General features: G+C 51.1%; 1 protein-coding gene across 1 annotated transcript; it reads left to right on the top strand.

Annotated features, from left to right (window-relative positions):
* Positions 1-8,594: 8,594 nt before the first annotated feature.
* Positions 8,595-9,500, top strand: LOC311216311 (olfactory receptor 14C36-like; the record flags this gene model as incomplete). The annotated part of the gene is made up of 1 exon (XM_084297856.1): positions 8,595-9,500. The coding sequence occupies exon 1, from the start codon at positions 8,736-8,738 to the stop codon at positions 9,498-9,500; it is 765 nt and encodes a 254-aa protein (XP_084153982.1). The 5' UTR covers positions 8,595-8,735.
* Between the last annotated feature and the right edge of the window lie 4,488 nt (positions 9,501-13,988).

Below are 13,988 nucleotides of genomic sequence, written 5' to 3'. Positions count from 1 at the left end.
GTCTTTTCACAAGGCAGCTATGCCAAATCCCCAATGGTGGTGCCGTCTCGGAACTTTGAAGTTCCCTCTCCTGAAGCAGTCTATGCCGAGCATGCACATAGCCTCTGAGCCAGTCCCAATGGGGTGCTTTTGCCATTCTTTCCCAGTTAGACTCACTTCAGCCTCAAGTACAGTTATCTCTTGGGATTCCCCTATCACTCCAGAAATACAGGTGGGTTCCGCCTCTTTCTAGCTTGATGGCATTAGGGTACTCTGTGCAGAGGTGTGCAGTAGAGCCTGATACATTTGTGGGTGTGATGTGCCAGGCCATTAAATATACCCAGTCCAGTAAATCCCGTTGTCCCATTCCTCCCAGCCTGCCCCTGGCTGGAAGGAGGACCCCTCTAGTCCTGCTTGTCGTATTTATTACTGTGTCTGGTAGACAGCCCAGTGGAAACACGTCCCACCATGGCACTCTCATTCCATGGTGCAGTGGAGAGGGTGTTGATAGCCAAGGGATGCATTCGGGTGTGGAAGGTGGGGCCCAGAAGAGATGAGGAGTCAAGGCAGTGGGCTGGGGGAGGCCAGCAGAAGCAGCCCAAGGGGTGGTGCTGCTGGTGAGGACACGTTTGTGGCAGCAGCCTGAGTGGGCAGCAGCTGTGTGCAGGCGAGGGGAGGCCAGGAAGCGCATGCCAAGAGCGCTCCTGCCAGCAGAGCCAAAACCGGGGCCGAGCCCAAGGGCAGAGGCAGGCCCAGGGCAGGGGGCTGCAAGGGCCATGCTGAGCTCCCTGCCCCTGCAGCAGTCGCCCTGGCCCTTGGCCTCCTCTCCCCTGCCCCTGCAGCTCTGGGCTCCCTTCACGCAGCCCTGGCTCTGCAGCACCAAGCCCTGCTGGGAGCCCTCCCTTGCACGCTGCCACCGCTCCCTGACACTGCTGTTGCCCTCTGCCGGGCACTGCCCAGCCCAGCCCAGCCCCTGCCCATCTCTCCCCACCTTCCTGCCCTCTCCCCAGCCCAGTCCAGCCCAGCAGCCCAGGCTGTGCTGGCCCCAGGGCAGTGCCCACCTCTGGCTGCTGCAGGGCTCTGGGCACAGCCTCCACAGCCCCAGCCCCTCGCAAGGCACCGCAGCTGCAGGCACAAAGGCAGCTCTGGGCCTCTCTAGTGTCTCCTGGGCTGGGGCCAACTATGGTGATGCTGGTCCATTATGCTGCGAGTCCATTAAGCTTTTCCTGCGAGACCCATTGGCTCTAGTCCTGGCAGCAGCATTGGAAGAAGCTTCCAGGTTTCTGGGTTTGCCGTGAGCAGCCCCTTGTATTATAGTTGTGCTAGCAGGGAGGCCAGCAGTGACCCAGAGCTGCACAGTGCCTGCTGCTGCCTTCAGGGAATGGGATGCCACTGCAGAGGCAACAGGACTGTCACCAAGGGAGACAAGATCTCAGGGCTAACCCAAACACAGGAGCATGAGAACAAATTGGAAGCCAAAATAGAGCAGCAGTGTGTCCTGGTTTCAGTTAGAACGGAATTAATTTTCTTCCTAGTAGCTGGTGGAATGCTGTGTTTAGGCTTAGGATGAGAAGAGTGCTGATAACACCCCGATGTTTTCATTGTTGCAGAGCAGTGCTTATACCAAGCCAAGGACATCTCAGCCTTTCGCTCTGTCCTGCCAACAGGCAGGCTGGGGGTGCAGTAAGAGCTGGGAGGGGACAGACCCAGGACAGGTGACCCGAACTAGCCAAAGGGGTATTCCATACCATCTGACGTCATGCTAAACAATATATAGGGGTGGCTAGCCGGGGGGAGGGGGCCGGACTGCTCGGGGTTAAGCTGGGCATCGGTCAGCGGGTGGTGAGCAATTGCATTGTGCATCACTTGTTTGTACATATTATTAGTAGTAGTACTATTATCATCATTGTATTATTATTATTATTATTATTATTTTCCTGTCTTATTAAACTGTCTTTATCTCAACTCACGGGCTTCACTTTCCATTTCTCTCCCCCGTCCCAGAGAGGGAGGGGGGAGGGTGAGCGAACGGCTGCGTGGTGTTTAGCTGCCAGCCGGGTTAAACCACGACACCTTCTTCCTTGTAGAGAGTTGTCCTCCTTGCACAGCTCCAACACCCGGTGCCAGATGCTGGCCATCTTCCTGGCTGGGGACAGCACCCCCTTTGCTCACAGAAGTGGCAGCACTCTGATTCACAGATCGAAGTCGAAATTCCTTTAAGTGGTATATTCTTTATTGCAGCGCTGGATGCACGGGGGATCTCTCCACCTATCATGCATACCCAAAGCGGAAAGCAGTCTTGAATTTATACAATCAATCTATCAATATTCTACAAGCGCCTATACATATTCATTACCTATCCCCACCTTCCCTCGCTTCTCATGCTAATTAGCCTTTTGGCACCTTGCACCTGCATAGAGCCTCCCAAGAATTGTGGGCAGGGGTCTTCAGGATGTGGGCAGTGGTCTTTGGGAGGAAGACCCCGAGTCTTCCTCACAGTGTACTTTTCACCTTTGGTCAGGATTCTGCTGAATTGGCGTGTTTCCTAATTGCAAGAGCTGGTTGTTGCTAATTCTTCCGTTTGTTGTATCTTTATAATGAATTCCAATGTCCAGTTTCGAGATTTATAGTCCTTACATTTGTTTCTCTGTCCATCTGCCATTTCCTTATCATGAGTTCCAGTGTCTTGTTTTGAGATATACAGTCCTTGTCTGGGGATTGTCCTTGCCTCCCCAATGCCTATTACCCTTGCCTCCCAAACATCTCCTTAATCAACTCTCAGCTGCCCCTCCTGCATGATCACAGTGGTTCCTGCTGGGGGCAAGTCCTATGATCAGCCTGGGGCTGTATGCCACTCCTGTTCTCTGCAAGGCTCAAGAATCGGAAGGCCTGACTCCAGAAGGCAGCTGTACCTGAACCAGGGGAATTTCTCTCATGTACAGGAATTCTTTCTCCTCCTCCCAGCTACAGTTCTGTGGCCCCTGTGTCAATCACCCCTTGTGTGATTTTCCCCCATTGCTGGAGCTGTCCTGCAGTGCCATGGTGATACTCTTGGTTTTGCTTTCATAATTTGCATTTGTATCCAATCTTCCTCTTCCTAATCATGCAGATGCTCACCTCACAGATCTTAACCAAGCTCCTTCCAAACCTTCATCATCCCCCTGGTCAATCCTCAGGTTGCTTAGTGGTGGTGTGTGATGGGTGAGAGAGGTGCTGGTGGAGGTGTTAACACTGTCATAAGACCTATCTCAAATACCTTGGAAAGGACAGATGGATCAAAGACTTTCCTCAGGATTTGGAAAAGGTAGACGTCAAACCCATCTTCTAGTAGAGGGGCAAGCAGAAGGATGATTAAGCCTAACCAAGGAGAAAAGTGCCAGCCTTAGCCTTAGGCCCCAAACCAGACCTAAACTGAAGTCCTCAAAGCTTGCCCTTATTCTAAACCCTGAGCAGGTTCCTTAGGCACAACACCAAACAATTCCTTGAAGCCCTTGCCATTCCTTTAACCCTGGAATGTGACCTCTTATTCCTAAACATTAACCTGATCATCTAACCCTCAAAGCCCTCCACCCTGCACACAGCACATCTCAGCTTCAACCCCACTCCTACCCCTACCTTGTGTGGCTTTTATGCTTGGGGTAGGGCAGGGACTGTGAGGTCCTGAAGCAGTCCCATGGCATTGGAAGAGGCATGTGCGGTGAAAGGTATGTGATCAGATCACAGTCCACAAGGAGGAGCTGGCTGGGAATGCTGGGATGGGATCAGGTGTGCCTCAGGATGTGCTGGGCCTGCAGGAGGCACATGGCTGTGAAGGAGGCTGGGAGGCCACTTCTGTCTGTGGAGCTGACGGACCAGCTGCAGAAATGTGGCACAGATAGGGACTGTAATGGCCAGAAGCATGCACATGGCATTGAACATGATGGTGAGGCACCTTCTGTTCTAGTCAGGTGAGAGACCACAGGAAGGCTGATGGCATGGGAGTCATGCTTGAGGTATAGTTTGTGAGACCATAGAATCAGAGCATGGCTCCTGTTGGAAGCAACCTTAAAGGTCATCTGGTTCTAAGACCCTGGCCATGGACAGGGATGCTCCCTATGAGTTCAGGTTGCCCAGGGCCTCATCTAACCTGCTCTTGATCAGCTCCAGGGATGGGTGTGGTGGTTTTACCGTGCTGGGCAGCTAAACCCCACAACCGCTCTCTCACTCCCCCTCCTTTAGATGAGGAGACAGAGAAGTAAAGCAAAGAACAACTCACGGGTTAAGATAAGGATAATTTAATTAAAGGGAAATAATTAGAATAATTAAATAAAGACTACCATGAACTAAACAATTTAACTAAGGGGAAATAAAGAGGGAAAGGGGAAAAGGGAGGGGAAAAGGAAAAATAAAAAGAAGGGAGGAAAAAAAACAAACAAAATAAATGAAGGCTGTATGGAATTGCAGAGGAAAGAAATTACTCTCTACTTCCCACAAATGAGCGATGATTGACCACGTCCTTGAAGCAAGGCCTCAACGCACGCAGCCGGTGTTCGAGAGGAGGACCGACATCTTCTCAACGAGAGCCCACCCCTCCCCTCTTCTTCCTGTTTCCACCTTTTATTGCTGAGCGTGACACCACATGGTATGGAATATCCCTTTGATTGGTTTAGGTCAGCTGCCCTAGTGATGTTTCTCTCCTGACTTTTTGCCCACCCCCTGGGAGGGTTAGAGAAAGGCCCAATGCTGTGCCACTGCTGCTCAGCAGTAGACACAACCCTGGTGTGATAACACTGCTGTTCCAGCTACAAGTACAGAGTACGGCACTGAATGGGCTGCTGCCGGGAAAGTTAACATTCCAGCCAGACCCAGTACACTAACACTAACCAGTCCTCCACTAAACCATATCACTAAGTTCAACATCTAAACATATTTAAAGACCTCCAGGGATGGTGACTCCACCACTTCCCTGGGCAGCCCATTCCAATTCCTAACAACCCTTTCGGTAAAGAAGTTCTTCCTAACATCCAACCTAAAACACCCCTCGTGCAACTTTAGCCCATTCCCCCTCATCCTGTCACTGGGCATGTGAGAGAACAGACCAACTCCCACCTCGCTACAGCCTCCTTTGAGGTAGCTGTAGAGAGCTAAAAGGTCACCCCTGAGCCTCCTCTTCTCCAGGCTGAACAAGCCCAGCTCCCTCAGCCGCTCCTCGTGGGACTCCAGACCCCTCACCAGCTTTGTGTTTTCTCTGGACTTGCTGGAGCACCTCGATGTCCTTCTTGTGGCGAGGGGCCCAAAACTGATCTACTAGGACACAGTACTAGAGGTGTGGCCTCACCAGAGCCGAGTACAGGGGGACAGTCACTTCCCTAGCCCTGCTGGCCACAGTGCTTCTTATACAAGCCAGGATGCCGTTGGCCTTCTTGGCCACCTTAGCACACTGCTGACCCATATTCAGCCGACTATCAACCATCACTCCCAGGTCCTTCTCTGCCTGGCAACTTTCCAACCACTCATCTCCCAGCCTGTAGCCCTGCTTGGGGTTATTGTGCCCCAGGTGCAGGACCCGGCACTTGGCCTTGTTGAACTTCATAGTTGACCTCAGCCCATTGGTCCAGCCTATCCAGATCCTACTGCAGAGCTTTCCTACCCTCAAGCAGATCGACACATGCACCTAACTTGGTGTCATCTGCAAATTTACTGAGGGTGCACTCGATCCCCTCATCCAGATCATTGACAAAAATATTAAAGAGGACTGGCCCTAGTACTATGGGCCTCATGCTAAATCCAAAACACAGCTTCATACCAGCTACTAGGAGGAAAATTATCTTGATCCTAGCCAACTCCAGTACACCCACAGACTAAGGGCATGATATATCTGCGTGTATATCATCTGAAAAAAGGTGGTGGTGATTAATTGGAAAGTACTGGAGCTGAGCAAGGTGCAGATGGTATGGAATATGGGCTGGATATTGTCCATGTGTTGGCTGGGATAGACTTAATTTCCTTCTTATTAGATGATGCAGTCCTTTGATTTGTATATAGGACGCAGTTCCAAAGTAACAGCATGAACGAGAAGGAAGAACAGAAAAAGTGGAATCTGGCAGCCTTCTATCCCCCACCCTTCACTGATTCTGTGCTGTAATTCCATTCAACTAGTTCCTGCTCTATTATCCAAACTGTCCTGCAAACTCCTGCTACTGTTATCTTGTGAGAAACAGCATAGTCAGGGTGATCCATATGCCTGCAGACATTAACAGCTGACAGAATGGAGCATCAGTGTGGGGTAACCTTGAGAAACTGCGGGATTTTGCCTACACAAACCTCCTGACATTTACAAGGAGGAGAACCCAGTCCTGCACCAGAGGAAGAGGAACCCCATACATGGAGGCAGACTGGGACTCTGCTGAGTGACCAGGGCCCAGGAGGAGGAGGGCCTGGGCACCACGAGGGATGCCATACGAGAAGTGGTGCCTGCTCACCAGGAACCAGGCCAGCTTCCTACAGAGCTCCTTATGAGCAGCATGGCCACCAAGAAGATCTGAGTTATCAGACTCAGCTCAGATCGAACGTGACACTACCCACAGAAGGGTCTGCATCCAGCAGTGGAAGATTTGGAAGTCCAGGAGTCCCTCAAACAGCCTGGTGAGGAGAAGAGTAATGGCTGTGGCAAGGCTCAAAGTCCCAACAGGACCCAGGTCTTTGTGTCCGTGGCTATGGCTGTTGTCTCTGCCACTGAGGCCCATGAGGAGACAGCTTATTGCTAAAGCACCAGGGCCTCATTGCCTCCTCGCCCCCACCCATGAACCAGGCAGGGGTCGTACCATTCTCCTGCACTTGGCCATGCACATCCCCATCTCCTACTGCCCAACAAAGAGCCCTGAGCAACCAGTCAAGGGAAAGGATCTCCCTTCCTGTGTGCCATGCAACAAGACCTGGCCCTTGTGCTTGGTGACACACATCCACTTTTCCTACACCTCAATGTCACCTTCACATTGCCTTTGTCTCCTTGTCCTCACTGCCTCCAGGGTTCTGCTCTAACGAGCTCCAAGGGAGGCTGTGTCAGTGCTGGTCCTCAGGGGGACACTGCAGGAAACTTGCCTCTGACTTGGACTTCTGGAGAGATGTCTTCAATTGTCTCGGAGTGCCTGAGGTTCGTGGGCTCATCAGCAAAGCCCCCAGAGGGGTGATTGCAGTGCCTTGGGCTGGTGCTGTGCTGCTGAGCTGGGCCGGGCTCGTGGGACAGAGAGAGCTCTTGGCAAGAGGGCCGTGGTGCAGAGAGACAGCTGTGGCCAGGAGCAGCTCCTCTGCACAGCGCAGCAGGGCTGGGGGCTCTGACTGCAGCTGGCACACAGAGAGGAGAGGAGAGAGGGCTTGGAGGCACTGAGGAGCACAACAAGAGAGGGCAGCGTGTGGCAGGACACATCTGCAGGCTCTTGACACTGTGAGGCTCTGGCAGCAGGGCACTGCAGGTGGGGTTGGCAGAGGGGTCTTGTACAGCTGGCACATCCGATGGCTGATAGCATCTGGCAGGTTAGGTCTCTCTGTTTCTGCAGTGCTTTAGATAACGGCATTATGAGGGGCAATTCAAGAGGAAGGCTGAGGCTTGACTTAAGTGAAGGGTAAGGCTTTTTCTGCACAGTGTGCTTGCATACTCCTGTAGTGGAGGGGAGGCAGGTTTCATGGTAATTCGTTGTCAGGATTGTAGTTTATACTAGCTGATCTTTAGCAGCTACAGAAGACATGACTGTCTGTCTTTGGGAGGTGTCTGCAGGCCAAAGCAGAGCACAGATCATTTGCAATGAGCAGGAGCTGCCTCATCTGCAGGCAGAGCTGCAGCACAGGAGGGTCTGCTGAGTGTCCGTCTGTCCCTCCCTGGCCTTGCCTCCCCTGGCAGCAGCACGCTGGCATTCGGTGTGCTTGGGGGAAGGGGAGTACGGGGAAAGTGTGAGGGGTCTGGAGATGGGCACTTTGAGCCTGGATTCCTCTTGGAGTTTTCATGTACAGATTCAGGGGTGGGATTTGAATATCCTTGTGGGCCCCTTGCAAGCTGGGATAGTCTATGACTTCATGTCTCTATGAACCTATGAATGCAATAATTTTGTAGCTCAATAAATACCAGCACAGGCCAAATGAGCCTAAGCATGGCTGTCATCTCTAAATGAAACTCGGCACTGAAGGAATCATCCTCTTTATCTGAGGATCTACAAGTTTTCACTTGAAATGCCCAGTTCTTATGCCTTACAAAACAGAGTGGGTTGGGCAGAAAGACAGAAAATACAAAAATAAATCCCAGCAGCCCTGCTCTGCAGTTGGGTGAATTGGGAGCAACAATATTGAAAAGTTCTTTATTATCAGGTGATTGAATATGAGATTACCTCTGGCTGTGGGGCAGGACTGACACATTGCCCAGAGCATGGTCCCTTGCCACCCCGGACACCCTCAGGCAGCATCAAGAAGAACACAAGAAAGGGACCTGCTAAATGTCTGACTGAAATGGTTTCCAGGGCAGTTATGTGAGAAATGTAAGAACTTTACCTCAGGTATGTCTTCATATTTGTTAAAGATTTTTTCATCCTTGGGCAGTAACTCATGCTCAGAACCAGGAAATGCCGAACATCAGCTCTGTGAGCGAGTTCCTCCTGCTGGCATTCGCAGACACACACCAGCTGCAGCTCCTGCACTTCGCGCTCTTCCTGGGCATCTACCTGGCTGCCCTCCTGGGCAACGGCCTCATCCTCAGCGCCGTAGCCTGCCACCACCGCCTCCACACCCCCATGTACTTCTTCCTCCTCAACCTCGCCCTCCTCGATGTGGGATCCATCTCCACCACTCTGCCCAAAGCCATGGCCAATGCCCTCTGGGACAACAGGGCCATCTCCTATGAAGCATGTGCTGCCCAACTCTTTCTCTTTGTTTTCTTGCTTGTAGCAGAATATTGTCTCCTCACCGTCATGGCCTACGATCGCTACGTTGCCATCTGCAAGCCCCTGCACTACGGGAGCCTCGTGGGCAGCAGAGCTTGTGCCCAGATGGCAGCAGCTGCCTGGGGCAGTGGCTTTCTCAATGCTGTCCTGCACATGGCCAACACATTTTCCCTGCCCCTCTGCCAAGGCAATGCTGTGGACCAGTTCTTCTGTGAGATCCCCCACATCCTCAAGCTCTCCTGCTCACATGCCTACCTCAGGAAAGTGGGTGCACTTCTTTTTAGTTTGACATTAACATTTGGTTGTTTTATTTTCATTGTGGTGTCCTATGTGCAGATCCTCAGTGCTGTACTGAGGATGCCTTCTGAACAGGGCAGGCACAAAGCCTTTTCCACTTGCCTCCCTCACCTGGCCGTGGTCAGCCTCTTTGTCAGCACTGTCCTGTTTACCTACCTGAAGCCCCCCTCCATCTCCTCGCCATCCTTGGACCTGGTGATAGCAGTTCTGTACTCGGTGCTGCCTCCAGTACTGAATCCTCTCATCTACAGTATGAGGAATCAGGACCTCAAGGAAGCCTTGTGGAAATTGCTGTTTAGATGTGTTGCAGGACAGTAAGTACTCAGTCTGCTTCTGCAGATGAGTCATAATGTTACTTGTAATAGGAACGGCCTATAGTCTTTTTCTTTTTGTTTGTGTGCTTGTGTGCAATTTTATTACTCGATTTCCTTAGTTTTAGTTCGGTTAACGTTACCCACTAAAATGATATTATTCATCCCAATTCCACTTTGGTATGTATTTTTCAAGTCTATCTCAGCGACTATACAAAAAGAGCCTGTCTGCCTGTGAACTTAAGGAAGGAGCCTGCACTGCCATCTTATTCTGACATTCTTCCTCTGAGACCAGGCCTGGCTCTGCAGGGGCAGTGCCCGTGTGCAGGGGTGCAGAGGAAAAGAGTCCCATCCCAACAGCACGGCCAGGGAACACCAGCGTTTGGGGCATGCAGAGCTGCTCTCTTGCCACTGCCGCCCTGTCCTGCTGAGCCCTGCTGGTGGGATCAGGCCCGGCTGCTCCTGGAGCTTGGTGCCAGTGCTGCTGTGGGGCTGTGCTGGGACTGCAGGCAGGGACAGGCAGTGGGCACGGCAGTGGCACAGCTGGCCTCCACTGCAGCACTTCCCTCCTAAGGGGGGATCTCCTCCAAGGTGGACTGAGCAGAGCTCAAGTGCTCAATCTGGTGTGAGCAGGCAGAGGAGAGCTCAGAAGCCCCAGGGCACACAGAAGCCCCAGCAAAAAAGCCTGGTGAGTGATTCCTTGCAGCCCTGGGGCAATGGCAGTGACCCCCTGAGCTGGGTCTGCCTCCCAGCCTGCCCAGCACGGCCCTGCAGAGTGTCCCCATGCCCCAGGCACCACAGCCCCCTCGCTCTGCAGAGCAGCACTGCCAGCTGGGGCTGGGGCTGGGGCGGGGGCTGGGGAGGGTGAGTATCTTCTAGGCTGGCTTCAGGCTTCTGGACTTGAGTGTGATCTCCACTGTGCACAAGGAGCTGAGAGACCGCAACAGGCATGGGGCTGGAACATTGCCTGCAAGGTCCCTCCTGCCCTAGCACCTCACAGGACTGGCACAGAACTGGCTCCTGTGTGTCAGAGAGGCTGGGAGCCCAGCAGGTGTGCCATGAGCTTGGAGGATCACCACCAGATCATTTCCACCTGGGCAGCTCCTGGCCAAAAAAGGGGGTGTTTTGTAGGTGTGGCATTATAAGCTCAGTGGTGCCTCAGAAATACTAAGTCCAGCAGGAAGCTAATGGCTGTCAAATGGCCTGTGAGGTGACTGCATTCTGAAGTAGCTGACAGGTCACCCTTGACTCCTGGCTGGGATCTGTGCCTTTAGGCTCACATCTGCCAGTGTCCATGGTAGGGCGGCAGAAGGCACTTGCTGTGCATGTAGTTTCTGAGATTGGCTCTTTCTAATTACCTGGTAGGCCCCATAGTGGAAGAGGTCTTGGGTAGGGGTTGTCATATCAGAGGTGTCAGCTTTTGCCTGAAGTCATCCTTTAGGACTGCTTTCAGTTTTCTACACAGAGGGGGCCACTGCCTCCAAGATGCTTGGGGCAAACTGAACCATGCATGAGAGTTTGGAAAAAGGTACCCTGGCTGCAAAGAATTTCCCAGTTTATTAAAGAATTTATTAGGAAATTTTTTTGTTAATTTGTTTTTACGATTAATATAAGTTTCTTGGGTTTGATTTAAATAAATGTATTTTTAACATCTTGTAATATTTTTTTTAATTTCTTTTATCCAGTCATCTAATTTAGCTAAAGAAGGAAGCTTAATGAATATGTAAAGACAATAACAAGTCCCTCAGAATATCATTCATCTCAGTTTCTCTGTCTTCCCATCTCCTCTGGAGCTGGGAGAGAAGCCTCAGCACGCAGGAGGGGCTCAGGATCAAGAGCCCAGCTACCACATGCAGGAGCAGCTCCGGTGGCCCTCGGGGCTGCCCCTCACTGCCCGCTGGGCTCTGCCTCTCTGCTGCCTTCGGGTTGGGGCTGCTGCTTGCCTGGAGCCATGGCCATGGCCAGCAGCATGACGTGGCCTTTTCACTGCCTCTTTCTTTTGGCTTCCACATTGACCACTGCTGGCAGTGGAGGTGCCCTGAGAACTCCACCTGGCTCCACCTGATTTTCCCAAAGGGCTCTGGCATCCTGCAGGTCTTTTCTGACATCTGCTGGTCCGGGGAAGTGCCTCAAACACAACAGGGCCACTGGAGGTTTTCCCTGGTTGCTTATGGTCAGACAGCAAAGCTCTGCCAGAATACCCAGTATTTTTTTCAGTACTTGAATGATATAGCAACAACTCATCAACTCAAAAGATTCAATCCCTTCCGTAAAATGTCTCATGTGAAGTGTAATTTCTATCATGAAGAAATGTGATTTTTCAGGATGCATATTCATCCCAGGAGAAGAAATACTGGTGTTCACCTGTAGTTGCATTGTCATCGCTTTTCTATCATGGTGTGCTCCCTCCCTCATCTTCCAGGCACAAAACTCATCTTGATTACATAGACCCTGCTGAATGCCCCCTTTCCAGCTGCCTGTCTGGACCTATGCACTTCCCATGGTTCTCCTGGTTTGCCCTCCTCTTACCGTTTAATCATTCTGACCACTCTCAGTGACCCAGTTGCTGCTTGGAGTTTCAGTGAGTTCAAGGTCGCCCATCTCTCAGCAGCCTGTCTAATGCTTTCCTTAGTAAGACCCTCCTCGTTTATCATTGAATTAGTATGATATGGATTAATATTAACACAGTTATTTAAATCACTGTAAAATACATCATGTACAGTCATCCTTTTGGGAAGGTAAACATCACTGGAGGCAACAAAATAAGGAACTTGAACTTTTTTTTTTTTTTTTTTTTTGAAAATTGCAGCATGATTTCCTGTTGTTTGTTTTGAAATAGGAAAAACCCTGCTCTTCCCACCTAAACAGGGCTTCAAAGGAGAAACCCTAGACCAATACAAACATAAGAATGATGCTCTAAACTGAAACACAACAAAATTCAGCCTTTAAAATGAAGAAAGATTTTTATTAGATGCTCCTTGAAATCTTCCCCCTTAACTACAACATGAAAGCTCTCCAATTAGCTGATCAAGTCTTGAAGACTTGAAGAAAATGGTGGGAGAGACATGGCTCCTTAGGAGTTTCTGTGTTTTAATGAGTTCCATGGTGTATCTTGGTGCTGAGTCAAAGAAACTTGGGTACTGAGAGGAGAATGATGCAACTGAGCGAAAAAGCAAACTCAAAAGGAAAAGTTGAAGTGACTTGGAGTATTAATGGTCCCAATGACGGCTGTTACTAACAAAGCCTCCCCAGGGCCTTGTTAGGACAGATAATTGGAGGCCATGGTTACAGACAGGCAAAACACTGTGCTGAGAAAAGTCTTGGTTGGTTTTAGTGAAGACAAGGCCCAAGGCCTGACCCCAGCCACTCCGAGGAGAGATCCTGCACCCCTCTGTCTGGCTCAGGACTTTTCCTGGGGGTCTGAGGAATGTGGTGGGCAGTGTGATGCCACGAGAAGAAAACTGGTATGACACCACCCTGCCTCTGCACAGGGTTGCAAGGAAGCAAAGAGGCTGCATTGCAATGACTATATCTCATTTTCTCAAAAGCTCTAGGCAAAGCGTCAGGACTGTTGGAGCCTTCCCTTTTTACCAGCAACCTCTGTCTTTTCCTCTGCACGCTTTCCTATGCTGTCCCACACTTTGTCCTGTTTCCTGGAAGTCTGCAGACACCCATCTCTGTTCACCACCTTGCTCTCATCCCAGCATTTCCATCATATCACCAACGTCTCATCAACCCTCACCAGCTGTTCCTTGAAAAACGAAGCTAAAGTCACATCATAGATACTCACCAGAACCTTCCAAGCCATGGGTCTGGTGCTGGCCTTGCAGCTTCTTGGCTAGATACAGCCAAGCTTTGTGCCTGCTGCTGTCCACTCATGGACTCAAGCAGAAGGGATGGGACAACCCATCTGGGGGCCTTCTTTCTGCCTGGGTCCTCCTGGCTCTGGAGGCATGCCAATCCAGCATGCCAAGCTGCCTTCTGCTGGCCTAGCAGGGCCACTGCCAGATGTCAGCCCAAAAGTGCAGATCCCAGGGAGAAGTCAAGGGTGACCTGCCACCTCCAGACACAAGTGACCTCACAGTCCCTTTGTGTGACACGTTCCTGCTGCTGCCCTATCAAGTGCAGAGATAGAAGTGCCCTTTTGTCGGGGCTGCTGTGTGCCCTGGGGCTGTAGAGCTCTCCTCTGTGTACTCACTCCAGACTGAGCACTTGAGCTCTGGTCAGGCCACATGGGACATAACATGGTGCTCAGCAGTATATATTGGGGTCATCTTTCCAAGACAAGGTATCAGTTTCTCAGAGACTGGCAGCACAGTGGTCTGCTTATGGGAATAGAGGAGTTACTACATATTCCTCATGTTTGGGGTAGGAATTTCTTCTTTTATTTTCCATTTTCTTTCCCTTCCTCAAGTGTCTATCTCTCTGTGAGTTTATATGTTCGTTCCCCTCTCTCTCTAGATGAATTTCCTCCTCTCCCTTCAGAGGAGGAAGA

The sequence above is a fragment of the Netta rufina genome, assembly GCF_964035555.1.
Source record: "Netta rufina genome assembly, chromosome: 18".
In the NCBI taxonomy this organism is placed as follows: domain Eukaryota; kingdom Metazoa; phylum Chordata; class Aves; order Anseriformes; family Anatidae; genus Netta; species Netta rufina.
Note: the sequence above shows the minus strand (reverse complement) of the source record. Positions and strands in the feature narration are given on the sequence as shown.